Genomic DNA, 27,465 nt, shown 5'->3' with positions numbered 1-27,465 from the left:
AATTTGGTGCATTTCGTCTAATTCTTAGCTGTCTAAATTTCAGACAGTATTAATACATCTGTCCCACTGTACATAATTCCAATGTCCAATTAATTGAAGTCAATCAAGTCAGTTTAGTTGATGGCCACCCATTCCACAACTACAGATTTATAGGTGTCTTCTTAGATTGATTAATTCCTAGCTAGGGCTTTAGATAGTACTATGTGTTGTAACTTAAAAAGTATTTTCATTGACTTATTGCTTGATGAAGACAGTATTCTGTTGATTACTTCTAGCTATATTTTTGTAGCTGTGATGTTTTAGACTTTGATCTCCAGATATTTATAATTTCATTGTGTTCTACCACAGCACGTAGCTGCAAGCTCTGGAAGCAGTCAAACCGATCTTGACAAGCTGAGCAGCATCCTGGATGCCATTCCTCTTATAAAGTACATTTGCTTGGATGTAGCTAATGGATATTCAGAACATTTCGTGGAGTTTGTGAAGACTGTACATGCCAAATTTCCAAAGCACACTATTATGGTAAGCTACCTATCTTCTCCACATAAACTATTTCCTAATACTGAGTTTGTACACATGTATTGCCCAAAGTCATGTGCCAAATATCTATCTATCTATCTATCTATCTATCTATCTATCTATCTATCTATCTATCTATCTATCTATCTATCTATCTATCTATCTATCTATCTATCTATCTATCTATTATCTTTATGGAGGATTGTACGAAGGTCCATTTTTTAATACAGAGCTCCAAATACTAAACCTGTCTTCAGTAAGCTCCTAAGCTCCCCTAGTGAAAGATAACAAAAAAATAGAGCTCTGAGCAGCCAAAAAAGGAAATTGTAGGTACATTTTAAACCATCCTATTACTTTTGCAAAAGATCCCAAGTGAAACAGTTGACCTGATTATTTACCAGTGTCGAGACTTTCAACAAGCTTTCGTAAGTCAGTCCAGTTTGTACTGTGCATATGCCTGTGTACACTAAAAAGAAACATATACTGATCGAACATTTGCCAAATTCTACATTCTAGCACTGAAAGCAATTGTATACGCTAAACGTAGAACCGTTGAAAAGTGATCTCAACAGAGCCTTAGAAACCACCCCGTATTCATCATGGTTCATTGATATACTGTATAATACTCTTCTGCTGAATGTCACTACAGTGTAAAATATTAGCAATGTCAGGATACCCTTTGGCTGAATCTTTAAACATTCATCTGTATAAGAAGAGGGCATTGATCAGGTTAATGATTTGAAATGAACTGAATTGATTTGGATTAGAGATGGAGAAGAGAATCTATAAGTATTCATTGAATCTGAGAAAATTTATTTGCCAGGAAAAAGATTTGCAGAAAATTGGGCTGATTTGCCCCTGGGAGAAATTCAGCCTTCCCTTCCTTCAATATTAACAGATGTTATCTCCCTGCAAATCATGGGCTCTTATATTCTAGATGGTCCATAGCTATTGCCTCTGTTTAACTATTACTAAAATATTCCTGCATTCACAGCTCTTACAAACCTGGGTGTGGTAGAGGCAGAGATATTTTTGTTATTGTATGCTGAATACGTCTCTGTTTCCAATGTCTACTTTACTGGGAGAAATAGTGTATACAGACAGTAGTGGTAGAGCCATTACATCACTGTCTCAGTAGAATTTCATTCTCAAACCACTAATGGGCTTTAATGTTCATACAAATATTTGTTAATCTGGAGATTCATAACTTCGATCAATTACAAATAGAAGGCTATATAATTGTTGTTCTTAAGTGGGTTGCGGTAGGAAAAGTCAATACAGTTAGGCTTTGTTCACATCTACATCAGAGGCTCAGTTAGGAGCCTCTGTTGCACTTTCCATCATATTTGCTGGACAAAACAGCACACCATGCAGCTCTGTTTTGTCCAGAAACCATGACAGAAACCGAACAGAACCCATTAAAGTCAATGGGTTCCGTTGAGTGCCTTTGGTATCCGCTTCTGTTATTTCTCTTTTCCTATGATGGAACATATTAACGGAAATAGTGATGCAACTGTGCACTGAATGACCACTTTATTATAGACCCCCATCTAGTAGTGCATTGGACCTCCTTTGGCTTTCAGAATGGCAGCAATTTATCGAGGCATAAATTCCACAAGGTGTTGAAATTGAATATTGGCCCATGCAAACAGGTTATCTTCTCGCAGTTGCCGCTAAAGTGTCCTTCTGCCATATGGTGAATATGTGCCATGAAGGGATGAACTTGGTCGGCCACAATGCTTAGGTAAGCCCTATTGTTCAAACATCCATTCACAGGTATCAGAGGACTCACAGTGTCCCAAGAAAACATTCCCCACACCATTACTCCATCTCCACCAGCCTGAACTGCTGACACCTGACAGGAGGTGCTCACGAATTCACACTGCTTACAGCAAATTCTGACCCTCCCATCAGCATGGTGCCACAGAAATCTGGATTAATCTGACACTGCTCAGTGATCCAATTTTTGCGCTCTTTTTCACTTTGGAGTCTTGCTTTTCTTTTTTCCTTAGATAGCAAAGACATTTGTACTGGTCGTCTGATGTTATAGCCCATCCGAACTAAGGGACAATGAGTTGTGCTTTCAGGCACGTAAGCTGGAGTAGCAGCATTGTATTCGGCTGCAATTTGTTAGACTGTGCACTGCCTGTTCGTCAGAACGATTCTTGACATCCTCCTCTGAGCCCTTTTGTCAATGAGTTGTCCACAGGATCACCTTTCGCTAGATGTTTTTGCTCAATCACAGCATTCTCTATATACTCTCTGTTAAAGGGGGTGGGGTAATAGTGGGATTCATTGGTTAGCGTCACCCACTATTACTACCTCCTTTATAATCAGGGTCACTAGGGTTATGCCTAGTTCCCCTACCTTTTCCTTATACTAACGTCAATCTAATTACTTTTGCTGCTACTCATGGGAATAAGACCGTATAGTAAATAAAGGTAATATTTATTAACATACAGTAATCACACTCATATATAAAATACAGTAACTAATCACAGTACAGCATAAACACGGTATCACAATCCTAATTATACTGCCACCCACTTACCTAAACATACATATGAATACAGTTACGTTACAATACACATAAGTTACTTGTAATTCTCACACTCTCACTATCTCTGTCCTACTCCCTCCTAATATAACTGTCCCTGTACACTAAATGTTAATACGGGATAAGGAGGAACAAGGGGAATGGGTTTCTGTGTACCTGGGGATGTGCAGGTCAAGGGTCACTGCAGGGTAGGGCAGCAAGTGTAAACAGGGACTGTAAGGGCTCACAGGGACTGCAAGGGTTCACAGGGACTGCAAGGGTTCACAGGGACTGCAAGGGTTCAGCAAGGGGTTAACTCAGGGACTGCAAGGGGTACTGCAAGGGACTCTGGGACAGCAAGGGTTAACTCAGGGCAGCAAGGGTAAACAGGGACTCAGGGGCACCAAGGGTTACTCTGGGACAGCAAGGGTTAACTCATGGCAGCAAGGGTCAACAAGAACTCAGGGCAGCAAGGGTTAACAGGACTCAGGGGCACCAAGGGTTACTCAGGGAAGCAAAGGTTAACTTAGGGACAGTACTTGGGGAGAGCAAGAGTTAACTTCAGGGACAGCAGGAGGAGACAGGGAGAGAGAGGGTTGAGTGTAGCTGTTGCTACACATGATACTTAGGGTATGGTCACATATACACGTCCGATACGCCTGAAATTACGGAGCTGTTTTCAAGAGAAAACAGCTCCTGAATTTCAGATGTAATGGCATGTGCAGGCGTTTTTCGCAGCGTCCATTACGGACGTTATTGGAGCTGTTTTTCTATGGAGTCAATGGAAAACGGCTCCAATTACGTCCCAAGAAGTGATATGCGTAAAAAAAATGACCGTCGGCACAGTACATCGTAAAACCCATTCAAATGAATGGGCAGATGTTTGCCGACGCTTTGGAGCCGCATTTTCGGACGTAATTCGAGGTTACAACGGCCGAATTATGTTCGTAAATAGGGTGTGTGTACCCAGCCTTAGCGTGTCGCTCGTGGAGCAGAAGCAGGAGAGAAGCAGAAGAGTAGCAGGAGCAGGAGCTGTAGCAGGAGACAGTTTTGGAGGAGAGGAAGGACAGGAAAGGTGAGCCGGTCCATGGTGGTGTGGGAGGCAGGCAGGTCCCAGCTGGTCCTCGTTGGTGGAGTGGTCTTCAGCTCCTGAGCGTACCGACGCAGGGCTATTTAACCCTGCCGGTACGCTTGCAGCGGGGGACGAGTGGCGCTCACCCCCGGCTAGCATGGGTCGGCATGGTGATAATGTATCACCAGCCGACTCATGAGCGCCCGCTCGTAATCTCGTGCACGCGCGAGACCGTCCGTGCACGTGGGAGATTTGAAATGGAGACATGGGATAAAACTATCTCCTGTCTCCATTGTTTCCAAACAAAGCAGGGCTAATTGTCCTGTTTTGTTTACCACCGTACTCATGACCAGGGCTGTGTTTCTACAGCCCCGGCTCATGAGACATTATATGTATTATACATACACATACATACATACATACATACATACATACATACCATATATATATATATATGTATATATATATATATATATATATATATATATATATATATATATATATATATAGTTACATAGTTACATAGTTAGTACGGCTGAAAAAAGACACATGTCCATCAAGTTCAACCAAGGGAAGGGAAAAGGGAAGGAAACATTTCTACACATAGGAGCTAATATTTTTTTGTTCTAGGAAATTATCTAACCCTTTTTTAAAGCCATCTACTGTCCCTGCTGTGACCAGCTCCTGCGGTAGACTATTCCATAAATTCACCGTTCTTACTGTAAAGAAGCCTTGTCGCCTCTGCAGCTTGAACCTTTTTTTCTCCAGACGGAGGGAGTGCCCCCTTGTTTTTTGAGGGGGTTTTACAAGGAACAGGATTTCACCATATTTTTTGTATGTGCCATTCATATATTTATATAAGTTAATCATGTCCCCCCTTAGTCGTCTTTTTTCAAGGCTAAATAGGTTTAATTCTTTCAATCTTTCCTCATAACTTAAATTCTCCATGCCCCTTATTAGCTTCGTTGCTCTTCTTTGTATTTTTTCCAACTCCAGGGCATCCTTTCTATGAACTGGAGCCCAGAACTGGACTGCATATTCTAGATGAGGCCTCACTGATGCTTTGTAAAGTGGTAATATTACATCCCTGTCCCGCGAGTCCATGCCTCTTTTAATACACGACAATATCCTGCTGGCCTTTGAAGCAGCTGACTGACACTGCATGCTGTTATTGAGTTTATGATTTACAAGTACACCCAGATCCTTCACAACAAGTGAATCCGCCAGCACATATGATGCATGCAGGTTGTTGGTACCCAGATGCATAACTTTACATTTATCTATATTAAACTTCATCTGCCAAGTGGACGCCCAAACACTTAGTTTGTTTAAATCTGCCTGTAATTCATGAACATCTTCCATAGTCTGAACTATATTACATAGCTTGGTGTCATCTGCAAAAATAGAAATCGTGCTATTAATCCCATCCTCTATATCATTAATAAATAAGTTGAATAATAGGGGTCCCAGCACTGAACCCTGGGGTACACCACTTATAACCGGTGACCATTCAGAGAAGGAATCATTGACCACAACTCTCTGGATACGGTCCTTGAGCCAATTCTCAATCCAATTACAAACTATATTTTCTAAACCTATAGTCCTTAATTTACCCATTAGGCGTCTATGGGGGACAGTGTCAAATGCCTTTGCAAAGTCCAAAAACACTAAATCCACAGCGGCCCCTCTGTCTAGACTTCTGCTCACCTCTTCATAAAAACAGATTAGGTTGGTTTGACAACTTCTGTCCTTAGTAAAACCGTGCTGGCTGTCACTTATAATGCTATTTATTGTCACATAATCCTGTATATAGTCCCTCAATAGCCCCTCAAACATTTTCCCCACGATGGATGTTAAGCTTACTGGTCTATAATTACCCGGGGAAGACCTAGAGCCCTTTTTGAAAATAGGCACCACATTTGCCCTGCGCCAGTCCCTTGGCACTATACCAGTCACTAGAGATTCTCTGAATATTATGAAAAGGGGGACAGAAATAACTGAACTAAGCTCTTTAAGAATTCTAGGGTGTAACCCATCTGGTCCCGGGGCCTTGTGCACATTTATTTTATTTTATTTAGCTTGGACCATCTCTACATTCATCCAATTCAGTATATCAACTGATATATTAACAGCACTGGCACCGGCTACATCAGCTGCTCCTTCTTCAGTTGTATATACAGAGCTAAAGAACCCATTTAGTAACTCTGACTTCTCTTGATCCCCTGTGATCAACTCCCCATTACCATTATCTAGGGGTCCTACATGTTCAGACCTGGGCTTTTTTGCATTTATATGCTTGAAGAATTGTTTGGGATTTGTTTTACTATCCCTGGCCACCTGCCTTTCATTTTGTATTTTTGCTAATTTTATTACATTTTTACAGATTTTATTAAGCTCTTTATATTTTACAAAGGCTACAGCTGTACCCTCAGATTTGTATTTTTTAAATGCCCTTTTTTTGTCATGTATTGCCCCTTTCACAGAAGGTGTAAGCCATGTGGGGTTTAATTTGAGTCGTTTATACTTGTTACCTGTAGGAATAAATTTTGCACTATAATAACTCAAAGTAGATTTGAAAATCTCCCATTTATCATTTGTTCCATTATTTGACATTAGTTCTTCCCAGTCCATATCCTGAATTGCAGCCCTCATCCTGGGGAAATTGGCTTTCTTAAAATTAAATGTTTTTGCCCTCCCAGCCTGCGTTTGTTTTTTACAGTATAGGTAAAATGTAACTATATTATGATCACTGTTACCGAGGTTTTCACGAACATTGACATTCCCAACAAGATCTGCATTATTAGAAATGACCAGATCCAACAGAGCTTCACCTCTAGTCGGGTCTTCCACAAACTGGCCCATAAAATTTTCCTGCAACAGGTTGAGGAAATGTCTCCCCTTTGCAGTTGAAGCCGAACCATGACACCAATTAATATCCCGGAAATTAAAATCTCCCATTATCACTACAGTACCCGCCTGTGCAGCCCGCTCCATCTGTTTATATAGCTGAACTTCCATCTCCTCAGTTATATTGGGGGGTCTATAGATTACACCAAAAGTAATTTTTTCAGTGTTTACCTCCCTTTCTAGTTCCACCCACAAGGTTTCAACCTCCTCACAGTATTCACCCACTATTGTCTCTTTCACACTCGCCTTCATATCACTTCTCACATACAGACATACACCACCACCTTTCCTATTTGTCCTGTCTTTACGAAAAAGTGTAAAACCCTGTAGATTTACAGCCCAGTCATGTGAAGAGTCCAGCCATGTTTCAGCAACACCAACTATATCTATATTTTCTTCCAGTATCAAGGCCTCCAGCTCCCCCATTTTGCTTGCTAGACTTCTGGCATTTGTGAACATACACTTTAACTTGCCTGTCAGTTTTTCACTTTTATTATCAGAAATGTGATTTGACATTAATCGGGCCTTTTTATTTACACTGATGTTTTGTAACGAAAGGATCTCCTTATCTTGTTGTCTAGTCCTCTCCCCACATTCTGTTTCTCCCCCCACCAATATAGTCTGACCCCTCTCTAACCTGGCTACCCCTTTTTTTTCTACATTGACCTCCCTCCTCAGCCCTAGTTTAAATACTCCGCCAACCCAGCTAGAATTCTCTCCCCCAGCACAGCGGACCCCCTTCCATTTAGGTGCAAATCATCTGCAGAATACAGTTTGTACCCCAATGAAAAGTCAGCCCAGTGCTCTAGGAACCCAAATAAAAAGAAACTTTGCAGCACTCCAATATGAAAAAAGTGGTGGTTTATTCACTCCAGATACAACAGCAACGTTTCAATCCTACAATAGGATCTTTATCAAGCTTGATAAAGATCCTATTGTAGGATTGAAACGTTGCTGTTGTATCTGGAGTGAATAAACCACCACTTTTTTCATATTGGAGTGCTGCAAAGTTTATTTTTCTATACATTACATTACGTCCGAGGATCGGGACGTTTTGCTGGGCACCTGATCAACAATTTCTGTGTGAGTGCTGCTGCTTTCTTTTTTGCTATATATATATATATATATATATATATATATATATATATATATATATATATATACACATATACATACATATACACATATGTATACATATAGGACACTTCCCTTTACACTCTCAATGGCGTTGCATGAGAATACCCCACAAGGTTGACAGTTTTTAAAACACTGGCCCTGGCTAGTCTTGCACCAATGACCATGACTCTTTCCAAGTTGCTCAGATCACTCGATTTTCCCATTCTTATGTGGGTTCACACTGAAATGGATTCACAGAAAACATGCTCACTTGATTTTATTCTGCACTCCGGGTTCACGTGTCTAATTTCCATACAAGGAAGCTCCAATAGTGAAAGGGCTGATGTCTCTAATAAAGTGGCCATTCACTGTATATACAGTGGAGGAAATAAGTATTTGATCCCTTGCTGATTTTGTAAGTTTGCCCACTGTCAAAGTCATGAACAGTCTAGAATTTTTAGGCTAGGTTAATTTTACCAGTGAGAGATAGATTATATTAAAAAAAAAACAGAAAATCACATAGTCAAAATTATATATATTTATTTGCATTGTGCACAGAGAAATAAGTATTTGATCCCCTACCAACCATTAAGAGTTCAGCCTCCTCCAGACCAGTTACACGCTCCAAATCAACTTGGTGCCTGCATTAAAGACAGCTGTCTTACATGGTCACCTGTATAAAAGACTCCTGTCCACAGACTCAATTAATCAGTGTGACTCTAACCTCTACAACATGGGCAAGACCAAAGAGCTTTCTAAGGATGTCAGGGACAAGATCAAAGACCTGCACACGGCTGGAATGGGCTACAAAACCATAAGTAAGACGCTGGGTGAGAAGGAGACAACTGTTGGTGCAATAGTAAGAAAATGGAAGACATACAAAATGACTGTCAATCGACATCGATGTGGGGCTCCATGCAAAATCTCACCTCGTGGGGTATCCTTGATCCTGAGGAAGGTGAGAGCTCAGCCGAAAACTACATGGGAGAACTTGTTAATGATCTCAAGGCAGCTGGGACCAAAGTCACCAAGAAAACCATTGGTAACACATTACGCCGTAATGGATTAAAATCCTGCAGTGCCCGCAAGGTCCCCCGGCTCAAGAAGGCACATGTACAGGCCCGTCTGAAGTTTGCAAATGAACATCTGGATGATTCTGAGAGTAATTGGGAGAAGGTGCTGTGGTTAGATGAGACTAAAATTGAGCTCTTTGGCATTAACTCAACTCGCCGTTTTTGGAGGAAGAGAAATGCTGCCTATGACCCAAAGAACACCGTCCCCACTGTCAAGCATGGAGGTGGAAACATTATGTTTTGGGGGTGTTTCTCTGCTAAGGGCACAGGACTACTTCACCGCATCAATGGGAGAATGGATGGAGCTATGTACCGTCAAATCCTGAGTGACAACCTCCTTCCCTCCACCAGGACATTATAAATGGCTCGTGGCTGGGTCTTCCAGCACGACAATGACCCGAAACATACAGCCAAGGCAACAAAGGAGTGGCTCAAAAAGAAGCACATTAAGGTCATGGAGTGGCCTAGCCAGTCTCCAGACCTTAATCCCATCGAAAACTTATGGAGGGAGCTGAAGATCCGAGTTGCCAAGCGACAGCCTCGAAATCTTAATGATTTACAGATGATCTGCAAAGAGGAGTGGGCCAAAATTCCATCTAACATGTGTGCAAACCTCATCATCAACTACTAAAAACGTCTGACTGCTGTGCTTGCCAACAAGGGTTTTGCCACCAAGTATTAAGTCTTGTTTGCCAAAGGGATCAAATACTTATTTCTCTGTGCAAAATGCAAATAAACATATATAATTTTGACAATGTGATTTTCTTTTTTTTTTTTATATATAATCTATCTCTCACTGGTAAAATTAACCTAGCCTAAAAATTCTAGACTGTTCATGTCTTTGACAGTGGGCAAACTTACAAAATCAGCAAGGGATCAAATACTTATTTCCTTCACTGTAGATAAGCTGTTTTACACATTAGAGAACTGATGTAATATGATATAAAATCCTAAGGGTATGTTCACACGCCCTATTTACGGACGTAATTCCGGCGTTTTTCGCCTGCAATTACGGCCGAAAAAATGGCTCCAAACCGTCGGCAAACATCTGCCCATTGAATTCAATGGGTCTTACGGTGTTCTGTGCAGACGGGCTTTTTTGTTACCCGCCGCTGTGAAAAGACGGTGCGTAAAAAGACAGCCACCTCAAAGAAGTGCATGTCACTTCTTGGGACGTAATTGGAGCCGTTTTTCTTTGACTCCATTGACAAACAGCTCCAATTACGTCCGTAATGGACACCGCGAAAAACGTGTGCACTTGCAAAAACGTCTGAAATTCAGTCAGTGTTTGCGCCTGAAAACAGCTCCGTAATGTCAGACGTATTTTACGTTTGCGTGTGAACATACCCTAACTGTAATGACTGTTTGAAATGAAAATATTTAATTTTCCTAAAATCCTAAATGCCATTTATGATATCAACTTGCTCATCTCAAAAAGTGCCTTAATGGTTTGTGTGCATCCTCTGACACATAAGCTGTGAGTCACTGTCTCCCATGCAGACTCACTTAAAGTTAGGAAATATACTGTATGCGTCTGACTTGAGTAATAACAACATCTAGCCAAAATATTCCAGCTACATGTCCAGAGATATAAAACAAGCATCACATTAGAGAATGATGACATCTTGTTATACACACACCTATAAATACGAGAAATATGAAGAGGTTGATTTATTTAAGAAAATTAAATGATGCAGATAATAGTGTAGATTACTAAAAGAAACACAATAAAAAAACAAAACAATTCATTTCCATGTGGTTGGGGTCTTCTGACTGTCCCCTGGCAGAGGAGCGGTTTGTTTTTCTCTCCCCATTGAAATAAACATGGACACTCAGTAGAACCAAGTTTATGTAGTCAGAGGAGATACCTGTCGTCCAAATAAGCATTCAGCAATTGTATGGGTATGGTCAGTTTTATACTACCATAGTCAACCATGATTTTATTAGACTTTGACTTTATTTTAAGGCTGTGAACAAGCAGTTACCAACTTGCCATTTCGACACAATTATGTTAAAAAATAAGTACACCCTATAATACAGTAATATGTTAAACCACCTTTGTCAAGAATAACTTTAAAGACTTTTTCTGTAGGAGTATCAGTTCTCTGTTCTTTACAACATTGCTTCAGTACATTTATGTTTGAGGGCATTAGTTTATGTATAGCTCTCTGCAGATCATTGGGGTTGAGCATACCTCCCAAGTGTCCCTCTTTTAAAAAGACAGTTCCTACTTTGACCCATATCCCTAAATGTTTCTTTTTTTTTAACCTGATAAATTGATTTGTAATAATACAATTACTATATATCTCCAGAAAACATCTGTCTGGTCCCTTACAGCATATTAGACTATAACTTTGGATTATAAAATTGTCTGTATTCAGATAATTTTTGTGCTGATGAGTAAACTTAAAAATGTTTGAAGCGTATTGTAATGATCCAAACCCGGAGAGTCTTGTGATCCAGGCACTAGCTCTTCTTGTTGAGCCATTGGTCCTATGGATAGCTCTAGTTCTGGATTAGTTGACATCCAGTGCTGGATCTAGTCTAGCTTCTCTTGCCTCTCTGAATTCCTTGTCTTGATTGCCCTGATTAGTCTCACCATTGCGGCTTCTATAGAAGCCCTCCTTGCAGTACCTCTTTGCCAGACTTGAGCTTCCTGCTTTTGGTCAAGGGCCTCTCTGCCTCATGTTACTAACAATTGCTGTTTATCTGTGTACCGAACTTGGACTGTTTCCTGACCACATCTCTGCCTCACGTAACTATTTATTTTCGTTTATGTGTGTACCGAACTTGGACTGTATCCCGACCACGTCTCTGTCTCACGTAACTACCTATTGCTTTTTATCTGTGTACCAAACCTGAACTATTTCTTGAATAATCTTGCTTTTTGCACCATTCTACCTGCTTGTTTTAGCCACTGGACTCCGAATCTGCCACAATCCTTGACACATAGAGACATGGGTGAAAAAAAAATTATCGTTCATACAATAAATCATACATAAATGTCCTCTTTGAACAAAAATTTGGAAGGTATGGTTTGAGGTCTGTTACATCTAGACTGTCCTAGTACTGGATACAAGGATGAGCAAATATCTGATTGCATACAGGTGTTGGTAATGCAGAAAAATAGAAAGTTTTCTCCAGCTCACCAGTCTTGGCGTTCCGATCCCAGGATATGCGCACGAATCCTCGAGGTGGCACTCGGTTAGATCATGATAGAAAGAACAAAAGGTTTAGATCCAGTGCTGAGTTTAAAAGGATAATGTTCCACTTTATTGAAAAAACATAAAAACTTACACAAGCACTCACCCCTCTGTTTTTATGTATTTTCAATAAAGTGGAACATTATCCTTTTAAACTCAGCGCTGGATCGAAACCTTTTGTACTCTCTATCAGGTGTTGGTAATGCCATTATAGAACAGCCAACTGTCTCTAATCCTATACATATTTTAGTTTGGAGTTCTGATGAAGAATTGGGCCTGTAATGAGAAATTAGTCTTTACACATTATGTAAGGCTGTGCCTATGCTCCATTCACATCTGTGTTGTGATTTCAGTTTATAATAAAGCTCATGACGCAGTGCAGAAGCCGTCATACAACAAATAACATTGGCACTCAAAGGGCTTGATAGGCTCACGTGCTGAGCTCGCTCCATATGCTGCGGGTGTCAGCTGTGTATTACAGCTGAAACTCGGCACTAACTGCCAAGAACAGCGATCGCGCTGCTCCTGGCCGTTTAACCCCTCAAATGCTGCGATCAATCGCGACTGCAGCATCTGAAGAGTTATGAAGAGGGGGACGGCCATCCGACAGCTCATCGGCCCCTACGATGCGATCGTGGGGTGCCGATGGTTGTCATGTCAGCCCAGGGGCCTAATGAAGGGCCCCAGGTCTGTCTTCACTCTGCCTCTGTAAAATGACTATACACTGCAATACTTTAGTTTCTAACAATTGCTGGTTCAAGTCCCCTAGGGGGACTAATAAAATGTGTAAAATAAAAATAAAAATAATGTTTTTAGTAGTTAAAAAAATATATATTAAAAGTTAAAAAAAGACACCTTTTCCAATTTTTCCTCTGAAGTAATGTAAAAAATAAACAAAATTGGTACCGCTGTGTCTGTAAATGTCCGAACTATTATAATATAGCATTATTAAATGCGCACGGTCAACGCCGTAAAAAGAAAACAACATTAAACGCCAGAATCGCTATTTTTTTTGCTCTACTTAGCGGTGAATTTTTTTTTAATGAAGTGATCAAAAAGTCGTATGTACCAATAAAAAACAAAGCTTATGCCGCAAAAAATAAGCCCTCAAACCAGTAAAACGATGAAAAAAAATTCAAAGTTATGGATTTCAGAATATGGCAACAAAACATTTTTTTTTTCTAACAGTTTTTACTTTGTAAAAAGAGTAAAACATTAAAAAACCTATATAAATTTGGTATTGCCATAATCATATTGACCAGCAGAATAACGTTAATTTATAATTTTGATCGCACGGTAAAAGTCGTAAAAACGAAACACAAAAGAAAATGAAGGAGTTGCAGTTTTTCCGATTCCACCCCACATAGAATTTTTTGGGGAGTTTCCCAGTACATTATATGGTTCTTTAAATGGTGCCAATAGAAACTACAACTCCTCCCGCAAAAAAACAAGCCTTCACACCACTCCATTGATGGAAAAATTAAAAGGTTACGGCTCATGCGGGGAGTGTAAAACAAAAACAAAAAAAAAAAAAATGGCTTGGACTTTAAGGGGTTAATGATCTGTACCCTATTGCACCTTCAGCCGATGAGGCTCCTACCGTATAAAGTATATACAGGACAACCAAGGCTCAGGCTATTTGGGATGTTATTCAGACATATACTTTTATTATTCTACTTTGGCAACTAGTACAGTAGCATTTAATTGTACATAACGCTATTTACAGGGCAAAGAGTATTATGAACAGGATTTCTATTTATATGTTCAAATGTCTTAATATTTTATAGGCTGGAAATGTGGTTACAGGTGAAATGGTGGAGGAGCTCATTCTTTCAGGAGCTGACATCATAAAAGTTGGAATCGGACCAGGCAAGTTCAAATGCACATTATTTTTCATTTTACTAATAATTTAAAGCAAAATAGTATTTTTTTTATAAATAGATCGATTCTGACATTGATACAACATATCATTTTGAAAATTAAACTTCAATTCTTTACATTTAATTAAAAGGATTAAATTTACCCTTAATTTGATGAAGAGATGCAGGTCATGGGCAGCAGAATCCAGTTCATGCCGCTGGTGATACCTCTATCCATTTCATTGAGGCTCAGGGAGTAAAAGGCCAAAGAATATTTATAAGGAAGCATAAGTCTAGATTATATCTATTGGTCTATACACTGAAATCCAGCCCCTGAATTTAATATAAGTCAATACATTTCCATATATCCTTTAGTGCTATCTCCCTTGCCCCCTTAGAAATGGATAAAGGTATCACCAGCTGCACGACTTGGACCTTCAACCTGTCCTGCCACCCGGGAACCTCAGCCTGCCTCCGAGTAGCCCCATCCAACTGTCTAGGAACCACATCCATGGAGAACTCATCAGATTAACATATAGTTGCCATATTAATCTGGAATGGGACTAATTTGGTCATATTCCTATACATAGTCATGAGTGTCCTGCAGACATTGCAGGAGCCTACCATGTTTATATAGGACCATGCTGACAACTAACAAATTTATTCCAATGCCCTTACTTCAAGGGAACAAGCCAGATGATGTGAACATCCCAATGGCAAAATATTCCTACAGATCTTGGCCACCAAGGACCCCAGTCAGAAATACCACTTATGAATGAGGGTGCAGCTAAAATTCCCAACAACACTCAGAGTTTTGTTTGGGATTTACTATATATATATATATATATATATATATATATATATATATATTAGTCCTTCTCAATGAATTAGAATATCGCCAAAAAGCTAATTTATTTCAGTAATTCAATTGAAGAAGTGAAACTCATATATTATATATATTAAGTACACACAGAGAGAACTATTTTCAGTTTTTTTTCTTTTAATGTTGAAGATTATGGCTAACAGTTCTTGAAAACCCAAAATTTAGTCTCTCAGAAACTTAGAATATTGGGTAAAAGTTCAAGATTGTAGACTCATGGTGTCACACTCTAATCAGCTAAGCAACACAAAACACCTGCGAGGACTTCCGTCTTAGAATCACGGCATGTAAGGACGCACGGGTGAGAGCACTCCTGTCTTAGAATCATTTATCTCTCGGCCAAATCTTACTACTTACGGCTGGGACGTCTGAATCTTGTCTTCATCAGCATGGGAGTGTACCTTGAGGGTGTATGACCAGATTTGTCCATATCATGGGCAAATCCAGAGCGCAGAGCAAACCTAGCCGCGTGGTCGACCAGCAATCCATCGTGGCGGACGAAACTTCCCTGCAAAATATACCTGCTGAGCCTGAAGTTCCTCAATCTTCGTCGGCCTCGACTTCTTGTGAATCAGCACTTCACATCGATTATAGGCAATTGGCGATTCAAGTAGCACAGCTAATCTCCCCAGATTTACAAGACTCCCTATCTAAGACAGTAACCACTTCTCTGTCTCAATTGCATGAAACGGTAATGAAGCAGGGGGAACGTATAGATACTCTTGAGATAGCCATGCACCACGTAGATGCTGAATTTATGGATCTCCGCCAATTAGTCCAAGACACGCGACTAGAAAATAAAAAACTCTGGGATAGAGTATAAGATCTAGAAAATAGGTCGCGCAGAAATAATCTATGCATAGCAGGTTTGCCGGAGTCGGTGTTGGCAAAAGATCTTCGGCGCCTGTGTGAAACAGACTTACCGGAAGCTTTGGGGATTCGTCAGCCATGCAAAGTGGAACGTGCTCATAGGTCGGTCCTGATCTTCGTTCCGCAGATGTGGATACGCAGATGGTGAGAACTTGCCCTCACCAAGTCATTGTTAAATACTTGGACTACACGGACAGAATGTCTTTACTAAAGGCTTTCAAAAGCAGACGTGAGGGTCTGGATTATAAAGGGCATCGCATCTTGATCTCTGGGGACTTTTAAGCGGAAGTCACGAAAAAACTACGAGCTTTCTCACAAATCTGTTCAGCATTGTACAAACGCCTTGTCAAATATGCATTATTGTACCCAGCAGTTCTCAAGGTTGCTAACAAAGATGGCTCCTACGATACCTTTTCCTCCCCGGAAGCGGCGGCTGCCATCTTGAAACCCACATCTCCTGTAAGCTCTTCTGCACAGTCCGGTTACTGAATCTCGTGAGTTGACCAGGGTTGACAACTCTTAGTCAGAGGGGTTCTCTTCTTCGGCACCCAAACCAAAGAGACTTCGGAATCTTCCACAACAACCTACATGAAAGACTTTCTTATTGTGATGTCAACATTTTCAGATGTGACCAGGACATGTGTATGATATCCTTTTTCACTGTCTAGGTTCATATTGCTCTGGGGTTCAGGATATTTGTAAAAGACATATTTGCTACAATTCATGTTCGGTATGACATCTTAGGTGACATATAATGAATGATTTCTCCTTTGTTCTCACCTTCCGTGCATGAAAATTTAACATTACACTTAAACCAGCGGCTTAGATAGGCAGGAGTTGCTTTTCTATAGTGCCTTTGTTATTTGTAAGATAGATGTGTCTTTACATGTCAGAAAAAAGTGAGGTTCCACGACACAAACACATGGTTGGTGCAATTTTACATCGACTACCATGTTGTGATGTATTTCTACTGTTAGTCACCAATTCGGTTGTGTATTTCTGGTTGGGGGGGGGTTTGCTCTTAGACATCCACAAAGATATGCCACTTTTGCCAATTGTTTATGAGAATAGTAACGTGGAACGTTAAAGGCCTCAAGTCGCCACATAAGCGCATGATGGTTATGCGTCATCTAAAACGACTGAAAACAGAATTGGATTATTACCGTATGCAAAAATTGTGGGTAGGTCGGGTGTATGGGTCCCCTGCCCAACACTCTAGGGCCGGAGTTCTTATACTCCTTAGTAAAAATCTTCCTTATTCAGTCTCGAGTACTGCTTCTGACTTAGAGGGGCGGTGGGTGAATGTGCAACTTACTGGTCCTTCAGACTCTATTAGTCTTTATAATGTGTATGGCCCAAATGTCCATAGTCCCCCCTTTTTTCAGGCTTTGAGTAATGTTCTTACAGCAGATCCGGTACCAACTAAACTTTTAGGTGGGGACTTGAATGTAGTGTTACAACTCGCAGAAGATAGGAGTAGCCCTCATAAAACCTCTCTTCCCACAGTGCAGCCTAAAGAAACCACATTACAAACTTTTCTCACAGAAACGGGTTTACATGACTCCTGGCGTCTACATCATCCTGATGGCAGGGAGTATACGCACTATTCACATTCTCAGCAATCTTGGTCACGTATTGACTACACTTTAGTATCGGCCCCTCTCCTTCAGCAGGTACATCATTGTGACATTAAACCTATGGTTATTTCGGATCATTCTCCGGTGACTCTAAATATACACGATTGCTTCCCTAGGGGCACAGATATTTTGTGGCGGTTCCCTAGTAATCTGGCATCAGATGAATCGTTCCAAACTCTACTCAACGGCTGGTGACTAGATTTTGAATCTACTAATGGGGCTCATTCACAAGATTCTCAATTATTTTGGGACACCTCAAAAGTGGTCATGAGAGGCCATCTTATAGCGTATGTTACAAAACTCAAAAATCAGATCAAAAGAAAAATTGAGGAGTTTGGCCTTGCTCTAAGACGGGCTTACACCCGTTTTCAAGTTACTCCAACTCCTTAGTATAAGGAAGCTTGGCAAAAAGCAAAGGGTGATTATGAGCTGTGGTTGGATAAGGGGGAAAAGCTGAAGCGGTCTGCTTTTGAAGCTAAATTGTTTCGCTATGGTAATAAAGCAGGGAGATTATTGGCCCGTCTGTCCAGACCTGCTGGATCACAGTCTCATATTACCACTTTGAAATATAAAGCTGGGCACTCGCATTCACATCCAAAACAGATTAGCTCCATCTTAAGACAATTTTACGATGATTTATATGCTAGACAAACACATATTTCAGCATCGCTCCCTCCCGTTTTTGAGTCCCTGAATCTGCCTGCACAAGAGGAAAAATGGCTTCTAAATTCTCCTCTTACAGAAACAGAACTGAAATCATGCATTAATTCATTGAAACTCCAGAAAGCACCAGGTCCGGATGGTTACGCAAGCGAATATTTTAAGATCTTGAGGGATCAGATTACACCTTGTTTACTTCGTTTGTATAATGGTTATCTGTCAGGACAAAAAATTCCTGCTTCCTCCAATGTTGCATACATAAAGGTCTTACCAAAACCTAGAAAAGATCCTCCTATCACCCGATTTCTTTAATTAATTCCGATCTAAAATTAATTTCTAAAATTATGGCGGATAGATTAGCCACTATACTCCCTAGATTAATTTCTCCCAGTCAAGTTGGTTTTGTAAAAGGTGTCTAACATTCGTAAAATACTTACTGTCCTTGATGACATTAAGGTCAATCCTTCTGCACACTCATCCCCAGCTATCCTTACTATTGATGTCGAAAAAGCTTTTGATATGGTTAATTGGGATTGGCTGGGTACAACGTTGGATTCTACGAGCATAGTGGGACCTTTTCGCTCTTTTATTCGTGCCCAAACCGTCCGCAAAAATATATACTCCAGGGTTTCTTTCTTCATCCATCTCATTATCTAGAGGGACGCGTCAAGGCTGCCCACTTTCGCCACACCTTTTTAATCTTGCTTTAGAACCCTTTATTCGCACATTGGAGGCTGATGATAACATTAAAGGCATTACAGTGGGAACTGAAATAATTAGGGTGTCTTACTATGCTGATGACGTTTTGGTGTTCTTATCTGATCCTCTCCACGATCTCTCTCTATATTTGACCTATTAAAAGTCTTTGAGAGTCATTCGGGATTCAAGGTCAATGTCACAAAATGTGAATTGTTAGACTTGTCCAGAAAGGGTATTGCGCTCTCTATGTCTCCATTTAATATTCCTGTTACTATAGCCAAGTCTTCCATTAAATATCTTGGAATACATATTGGTCGCACGCCTGACACATTATATACTCTCAACTATCCACCTGTTATAAACAAAATTAATCAAGACCTTCAGCACTGGCAACATTTACCCCTTTCCTTCATGGGAAGATGTCATCTTCTGAAAATGGTTAGCTTCCCAAGATTACTCTATCCGATGCAGACAATTCCTCTCCTTCTAAAGCACACTGATATGAAATTGAACTCAATTTTCTCCTTCTATATTTGGAATAGGAAGCGGCCTAGAATTTCCCTAAAGAAACTCATGGTCCCTGGGGAAGGGGGGGGGGGAGTTAATATTCCTGACCTTCGCAGCTATAATTTAGCTTGTTTAGCTCGCCATGGCCTTGATTGTTTGCAAGGTTCGAATTTTTACTCTAATTACACCCTAGAGGCGGGGGTGGTGGCTCCGTTGCATCTGTCTTCTTTTTTGCATACTTCTTTTAGGAACATCGTACCGGCAGTTAGACATCGTATATTACTTAGGGATACCATCATGGCTTGGAAGTCTATTAGATCCCTTCTTGGTCTTCCTCAGCACATCTCCAAACATATGAATTTCTGGGGTCATCCAGAGTTTCCTCAGGGGAGGGAGAATCCACATTTTCGTGAAATGAACTTGTTGGTCATCTCCAAGCTTAGTCATCTGTTACATTCCACTGATAATCGCTATATGACTTTTCAAGAATTGCAAGTCTTAAAAAACATCTCCTCACAGCATCACTTAGCTTATTGCCAGTTAATGTCCTTTTTGAAGTCGAAGTTACATGATATTGCTCCTGAATGCTCTAAGAACCTCTTAGATACCTTAATTATGGCCCCACCAGTTAAATCCTCTTTGTCCTTTCTTTACTGCAAACTGAGAGAAACACTTGCCAAAGCAACCACTTCCACAATGTTTAAAGCGTGGAATAGGGAGATTCCTCAACAAGATCTTACGCAGCAACTTTTAGTGGGGTGGCACGGGTACGTAAAGCAGTCGTATGTGAACAATGGCGAGAAACACACTTTAAATTCATTCACAAGGCTATTTATGGTTTTGACATACCTCCTCATCCTAATTTTCCAGGTAGACTGGTGGCATGCCCAAGATGTCATACACCCAAGTCTGTTCCATGGGTTGTGGGCCTGTCCTAAATTATTTACGTAATAGGAGGAAGATTTTGGAGGTCATTGGGGATACATGGGGGATCTCTCTAGCCATGGAGCCGCTACCTCTTCTATTTCATGTATTTCCCGTTATCCCGAACATTCCAGACGCTCTACATGCCTTCCTTCTAGTTGCTAAAAGATCCCTACTTACCCTTGGCTTAAACCACAGCTACCGTCAATTACTGAGGTTATATCTCAAATTAAAAAAAGTATATATATGGATCGGCTGGAAATTGAACGTACAGCGGAATCCTGTTCCTCAAAGTTTTTCAAAAAATGGAAAACTTTTATATGTAAGCATTTCCAGCCCACTGAGATTAAAGATCTAATGACACAGTTCTATTATACTTCTTGGTACTTGACGAGGGCTGTGGCGGGGACGTTGGGAGCTCTGCAGGGGTAAATCAGGCAGTATTTGCGGGTAGCATTGTGCTGGTGGTGCTTTTAGTCTATTTTGCTTTTCTGTACCTACTTTATTTTTATTTTTCTCTTTATACAACCTTGGTATTGCATTATCTGGATGTCAAGGGGTGGGGGGAGGGGTGCTGTTAAATCTGTTTACTATGTTACATTTCTTCAACAAATTTGGTCAGGGAATCATATCATATTACTATGTATAGTGTACGATATATTGTATCGACGTTTATGATTGTTTCAGTGTACTGTCAAACATATTGCTGTACATTTGTTTTCTTTTTATTTTGGAAAATCAATAAAAAGTTGTTACAAAAACAACAAAAAAACACCTGCGAAGGATTCCTAAGCCTTTAAATGGTCCAACAGCAGTATTTCATCCTTTACCCCTCCACAACCAAATCCACGTATGGACACATCCTCCCTTATCAAGATCGCCAAGGGTTCAATGAATATTGCAAATAAGAGCAGAGAAAGGGAAGAGCCATTCAGAGTTCCTCTAAAAAGCTCAAAAGAGTGAGACAAATCCCCTCCTGCATTGACTCTAGCAGTGGGGGAGTTATACATTACCTTTACCATCTCTACCTATAGCCATTACCCTCCAAAATCACTCCACCCTGTCGAACGCCTTAGTAGCGTCTAAAGACAGGATGGAGCGGGTTTCATCCTGGCCTAACTGCATATTGGTAAATAATCTGCAGAGATTGTTATTGGCATGTCTACGTGGGATAAAGCCATTTTGATCCACATACATTATAGAGGTTCTAACCTTTTTAAGCCTGTTCGCCAAAATTTTTGTATATAATTTTACATCCGTGTTAAGAGACATAGGCCTATAAGCCTCCCTATTGCAAGGTTCCTTGCCATTATTTAGAATAAGAGTAATAATGGCTTCCGGCATTCATTTTGAGAGGTTCCCCTCTCCCTTTACTGCCTTAAAGAGGCTCTGTCACCACATTATAAGTGCCCTATCTAGTATATAATGTGATCGGTGCTGTAATGTAGATTACAGCAGTGTTTTTTTATTTAGAAAGATTATCATTTTTGACGGAGTTATGACCTATTTTAGCTTTATGCTAATGACTTTCCTAATGGACATCTGGGCGTGTTTTACTTTTTGACCAAGTGGGGGTTGTGAAGAGGAGTGTATGACGCTGATGAATCAGCGTCATACACTTCTCTCCATTCATTTACACAGCACATAGTGATCTAGCTAGATCACTATGTGCAGTCACTTACTCACATATTTTTGTTACTGAAGTGCCCTGACAGTGAATAGACATCTCGTTTTAAATTACAGTTTACAGCGTAAGCTCGCGAGATTACGCTTGCCTTGCTGTAAATCTCACACAAATGTTACCGAAGTGTCAGGATTCTGAATAGACATCACGTCCTGGCTAGTAGTGATGTCTATTCACGGTGAGGACACTTGAGTAACGTTAATGTGTGAGTAAGTGGCTGCACATAGTGATCTAGCTAGATCACTCTGTGCTGTGTAAATGAATGGAGAGAAGTGTATGACGCTGATTGTTCAAGGTGCAATTAAAATCCCCTATAGTCAAAATAGGGCACTGATCTTTTTGATCCATAAATTTTAATAGGTGATTCAGGATATTAATGGAGAATGGAGGTTTACTATAAACATATGCTAGCCACATCATCCAGTTTGCCATATAAAAATTTATATCTCTCCTCCATATCTACCCCAAAGTCTAAGATGTCGAAATTAACTCTTTTGTGAATATACACACTAACTCCCCGGGCATATGAGAAAAACACAGCGTGGAACTCTTTCTAAGCCCATTTCTTTATAGCGCAACCAACTCTCTTCCATTAGATGCATCTACATAAGGCAAATAATTGCTAGTAAATAGCGATTCATTATATCAAAAGACAGTGCATCTCTTAATGAATTCTCCTAATGCTCTCACTTTCCAAGCAATAATCTTCGAAGTCATATTTTAATTAAAGAAAAATACAAATATGGAGGAGAGCGAAGGGTGCTCGTCTGGAAAAACATGAAAGAGAAAAAAAATAAAAAGTTAAATCTAGAGCCCAACCCAATCACCCTAACACAGCCTCTTTCATGACCTGCCAGAAAAAATTACAGATCTCAAACAATCACACCAGTTGACCTGCCCCCAACACCAACCTCCCTCCAAAATAAATGATACTTGTTTTATCCCAAAATAAGCCACAATCAGATTAATTTGGGGAAAAAAATAGAGAAAAAGACAAAACAATATGACTGTCCCTATTCAAAGGTCAGGACCAACCAACCAGCTCATGGCATCCTCAGGAGGAAAAAAAAACAAAAACTAGATTGCTATTGGTATGACACTCTCAACTTTGCTGGAAAAAATAAAGCGTACGGTATTTGAGACTGAGCAAAACTAATTTTGTCATATTTGTATACATAGTCATGAGTGTCCTGCAGACATTGCAGGATCTTACCATGCTTATTTATGAGAAAACCAACAACTAGCAATGTTATTCCAATGCCCTTACTGGCTGGGGATTTTACTCCTAGAGAAAGCCCCAATTGTGCTATCTACAGGGAGGGGAGTGTATCGCTATCTACAGGGTGGTGGCACTATCTACAAGGGGACTATGTGGCCCTATCTACAGTGGTGTGTGTGGCACTATCTACAGAGAGCACTGTGGCAATATCTACAGAGTGCACTGTCGCACTATCTACAGAGTGCACTGTGGCACTATCTACAGAAGTTACTGTGGCACTATCTACAGAAGTTACTGTGGCAATATCTACAGAGTGCACTGTCGCACTATCTACAGAGTGCACTGTGGCAATATCTACAGAGTGCACTGTGGCATTCTCTACAGAGAGCACTGTGGCACTATCTACAGAAGTTACTGTGGCACTATCTACAGACGTTACTGTGGCACTATCTACAGAGGACACTGTGGCACTATCTACAGAGGGCACTGTGGCACTATCTACAGAGTGTATTGCATATATGGGGGCACAAACTGGGGTCCTAACTTTTATATGGGGGCACAAACTGGGGGCCTACTCAGAGTTTTGTTTGGGATTTACCTTTAAAGAAAAGCCTGCACTTGATTTATAGATACTTTATATTGTTTGTACCTACTAAAATCTATTCCATCCGAAAGATGAAATGAATATCTGTCTTTGTTTCTATTTATATTGCACATGGACTTGGTTACCTACATTTTCCATCAGTTAAGTGTACTGTGTGTACTTGTCTTCTTCATAGAAAGCCAACGCTGAGATCCAGGCTATTTATACAGCACACATAGCCATAGTTAATAATTCAGCTCCCCATGGTGCTCTGCTCAGTTGTAACATAAATAGTATTGCAAATTACTTCTCTGAAGCTAAAGAGACAGCTGCATTGGCTGAAAATATTTTAGATTTGACTCATTATACCTGAGATGGATAAAATACAGCAGTAAAACTGGCCATATGTATAACAGTGATCCTACGTGTAGCAGCAGTGGGCCGAAAACCACATCTTGAAACTATGGAAATTCTCGGCCGTGTGGCATATTATTAGCAAATTGCTGCTACATGTAAGGATACCCTAAATGTCGGCCAAGCCTGCTAATTGGCTGACAATCTAATGTGTATGGGTACAACCACCAAACGAAGGATCAGGCATCTTTGGTTCAGGCATGCAGCATACTGCAAATAATAATGTTTTTTTTTTCTATGACAGGTTCTGTTTGCACAACCAGGATTAAAACAGGTGTTGGCTATCCTCAGTTAAGTGCTGTGATTGAATGTGCTGACTCTGCCCATGGATTGAAAGGACACATAATTTCAGTAAGTACAGAGATGTTATTACTATTCAACGCATAAGATTTATCATTTTAATTTCCGAACTTAGATTCATCAATTCTATATCACCCCTGCTTTGTACAGTTTGAGTTTTGCAGACTTTATTATGCATTTTATTTAAGTTGAAAATTAATATCCACCCTTTTTGTGGTTTCTTTTAGCCTAAATAGGTTCAAAATTCTGAGCTGATTAATTTCTCAATATATCTTTACAGGGGTAGGAGCTCCTTATTTCTGATACAGAGCTCCAAATCTGCTGCAGACAGAGTTATATGATAAACACCTTGCTGCCTGCAGTCACCACTAGAGGGAGCTTAGGAGCTTACTGCATACTGTGTTATTATGTATAAACAGTATGCAGTAAGCTTTTTTGCTCCTTCTGGTAGCAAGTGCAGGCAGCCAGGAATTTGTTACTAAACTCTGGCAATGCAGGGTATTTCAAACTGGATCTAAAACCACAATGTATTAAAAGGTGAACATTCACTTGATGTAGGTTCAGACTTTGAACATGGATTTTGCGTCATTTTCAATTATGTTTAACGGTTTACCAAAGCACAAAAGAAAAATGGTAAATAAATACTTCTGTTGGGTCAGGTTTTGGCGCTCTTTATGAAACGGTCATTAAAGTATATCTTCAGCTAAAAATGAAGACTTAGCAGTTATGTACAGACAGGAAGTAGCTGTCTGGGATTCTTTATTCTGTCAGAGGCCTTCCCCTTCATTTCTCTTCTTTCCCTGCTAATGCCACATCTCCATCCATCTTAGTGCCTTATCTCTTGCCAATAAACAAGGGCTCTGAACCTTTTTCTACTGGGGTATCGACAGCCAAAACATACTTAAAGAGGCTCTGTCACTAGATTCTCAAATCCCTATCTCCTATTGCATGTGATCGGCGCTGCAATGTAGATAACAGTAACGTCAAAACTGCCTTCCCAGCTGCACCTCATAAATAACTGGGGTGCTTTACTAGTGAAGCCTGTCTCACAGTTTGAGAAGCATTGCTGTAGAGTATGAAACAGGATCATGATCAGTTTATTTGCCCATCTGGTATGTGTCATATAGACCAGTGCTATCTATAACCGTACATGCTCGTTTTAAATAAGTTAAAACAAGGGGATATATATTTCATTGGTTATATCAATGAGGGAGGAAGTAGCAAGCTTCTTCTACATGGGTCTCACTAGAAATTAATATAGCTTAATATATTAATATATGATTTAAGCTGATTGTCAAATGTGTAGTCTATCTGTACTTTTTTTTATAGGCTTTGTTTCCATTACATTTGTTATGAGCGTCCGACATTTATATGACGAACACAACATGATGTATACACCGGCGTTTGGCCATTATAGTTAAAAAGCAAAGTGTATGCAGACGTATAACTCAACTACGCTTTTCAATACAAAGAGATCTGACAAATTAACGTATCTCACATGGTTTATTTATATTGACAACAGACAAATGTAACTGTATAGGCACACGGTTGATAGCACACTCCAAACACAGCGTGAACAGAGAATCAGAAGCACCATCAAAACTTTATTGAACGATACATCTATTTGGCAGAAGGGGCCCGGAATTATTCTGAAGTCATTCTTGATATTTTTTTTACCAAAATATTATAAATAATAGAACTGTTAATTCTAATCTTTTATTTTTGTTGTCAGTCTAAAACCTAGATGTCAAACTTGATAAATGAAGATTTAATTTCCATTTTTTTTCCATGATGGTTACATTTATTGGCTTTCTAGTGCTATAATGTTGCATGCGTTACTCTAGTAACTGAAATCAGAGCATCCCAGACAGCCGCTCTTATGGAGCTTTGTGGCTTATTAGTTTGTAACATTACATCATTTTACTGGAAGGTTTGGCAAAGCATTTCAAAAGACAAACGCAAGACAGAAAAATCTCAGGCTTCCTAGACTTTTTATTTCGCTCACTAGGTGGCGATCGGGATCTATGGTATTTGTCCATGTCATGTAAATCTGCGGGAAACCACTTACTTTAGACAGACATCATTAGCAAATCATTTTTGCATTTAGTTGTAATTTCTGCTTGGATTATTTGGTATAAAGGGTATTATAATAGTGTTGACTCACCAGAACTTCCTCAAAGATGAAATTTAGTTTTATGTATTTCCCATCATCTGTTTATCTATTGTCTGTTATCTTTTATCTATGTACAAATAGTAATAAAAACATGTATAGTGTGGGTCAAATAATAAGAACTATATGATTTATTTGATTCTTTATAGGATGGTGGCTGCAGTTGTCCAGGAGATGTCGCCAAAGCATTCGGTAAGTTGTGTGACCACATAATAAAACAAACTTATTGACTACATCAAAAACAGGCACACACACACACACACACACACACACATACACCGCGTTCCAAATTATTATGCAAATGTTATTGTTCGCTGATTTTTCTAAATAGTCGATGCAAATGACAGTCAGTATAATCTTCAAGCCATCAACTGTTGGAGTATAATGCAAATTTTATTGAACAAATCTAACGATAATAGTTTTTTTTTTAGAAGTAAAAATCTCAAAATGCACTGTTTCAAATTATTATGCACAACAGAGATCAAAACATTTTAAAGGTTGTAAAGAGAACTAAAATGGTAATTTGTTGAATTTGCAGCATCATATTTACAGAAATCAAAAGCTCTTTCAATAAAAAAAAACTTAACAGGCCAAGTTACATGTTAACATAGGACCCCTTCTTTGATATCACCT

The 27,465-nt window shown here is 39.8% G+C and overlaps 1 protein-coding gene across 1 annotated transcript in view; it reads left to right on the top strand.

The window, feature by feature from the left end:
- GMPR (guanosine monophosphate reductase) overlaps positions 1–27,465 on the top strand; it is a 79,010-nt gene that overhangs the window by 20,178 nt on the left and 31,367 nt on the right. The window contains exons 4-7 of the mRNA XM_075826609.1: positions 349–522; positions 14,214–14,295; positions 24,607–24,713; positions 26,982–27,024. Of these exons, the coding sequence (XP_075682724.1) occupies positions 349–522; positions 14,214–14,295; positions 24,607–24,713; positions 26,982–27,024 (406 nt within the window). The remainder of the gene's footprint in view (positions 1–348; positions 523–14,213; positions 14,296–24,606; positions 24,714–26,981; positions 27,025–27,465) is intronic.

Source organism: Rhinoderma darwinii, chromosome 5 (genome assembly GCF_050947455.1).
Source record: "Rhinoderma darwinii isolate aRhiDar2 chromosome 5, aRhiDar2.hap1, whole genome shotgun sequence".
Taxonomy (NCBI): domain Eukaryota; kingdom Metazoa; phylum Chordata; class Amphibia; order Anura; family Rhinodermatidae; genus Rhinoderma; species Rhinoderma darwinii.
Note: the sequence above shows the minus strand (reverse complement) of the source record. Positions and strands in the feature narration are given on the sequence as shown.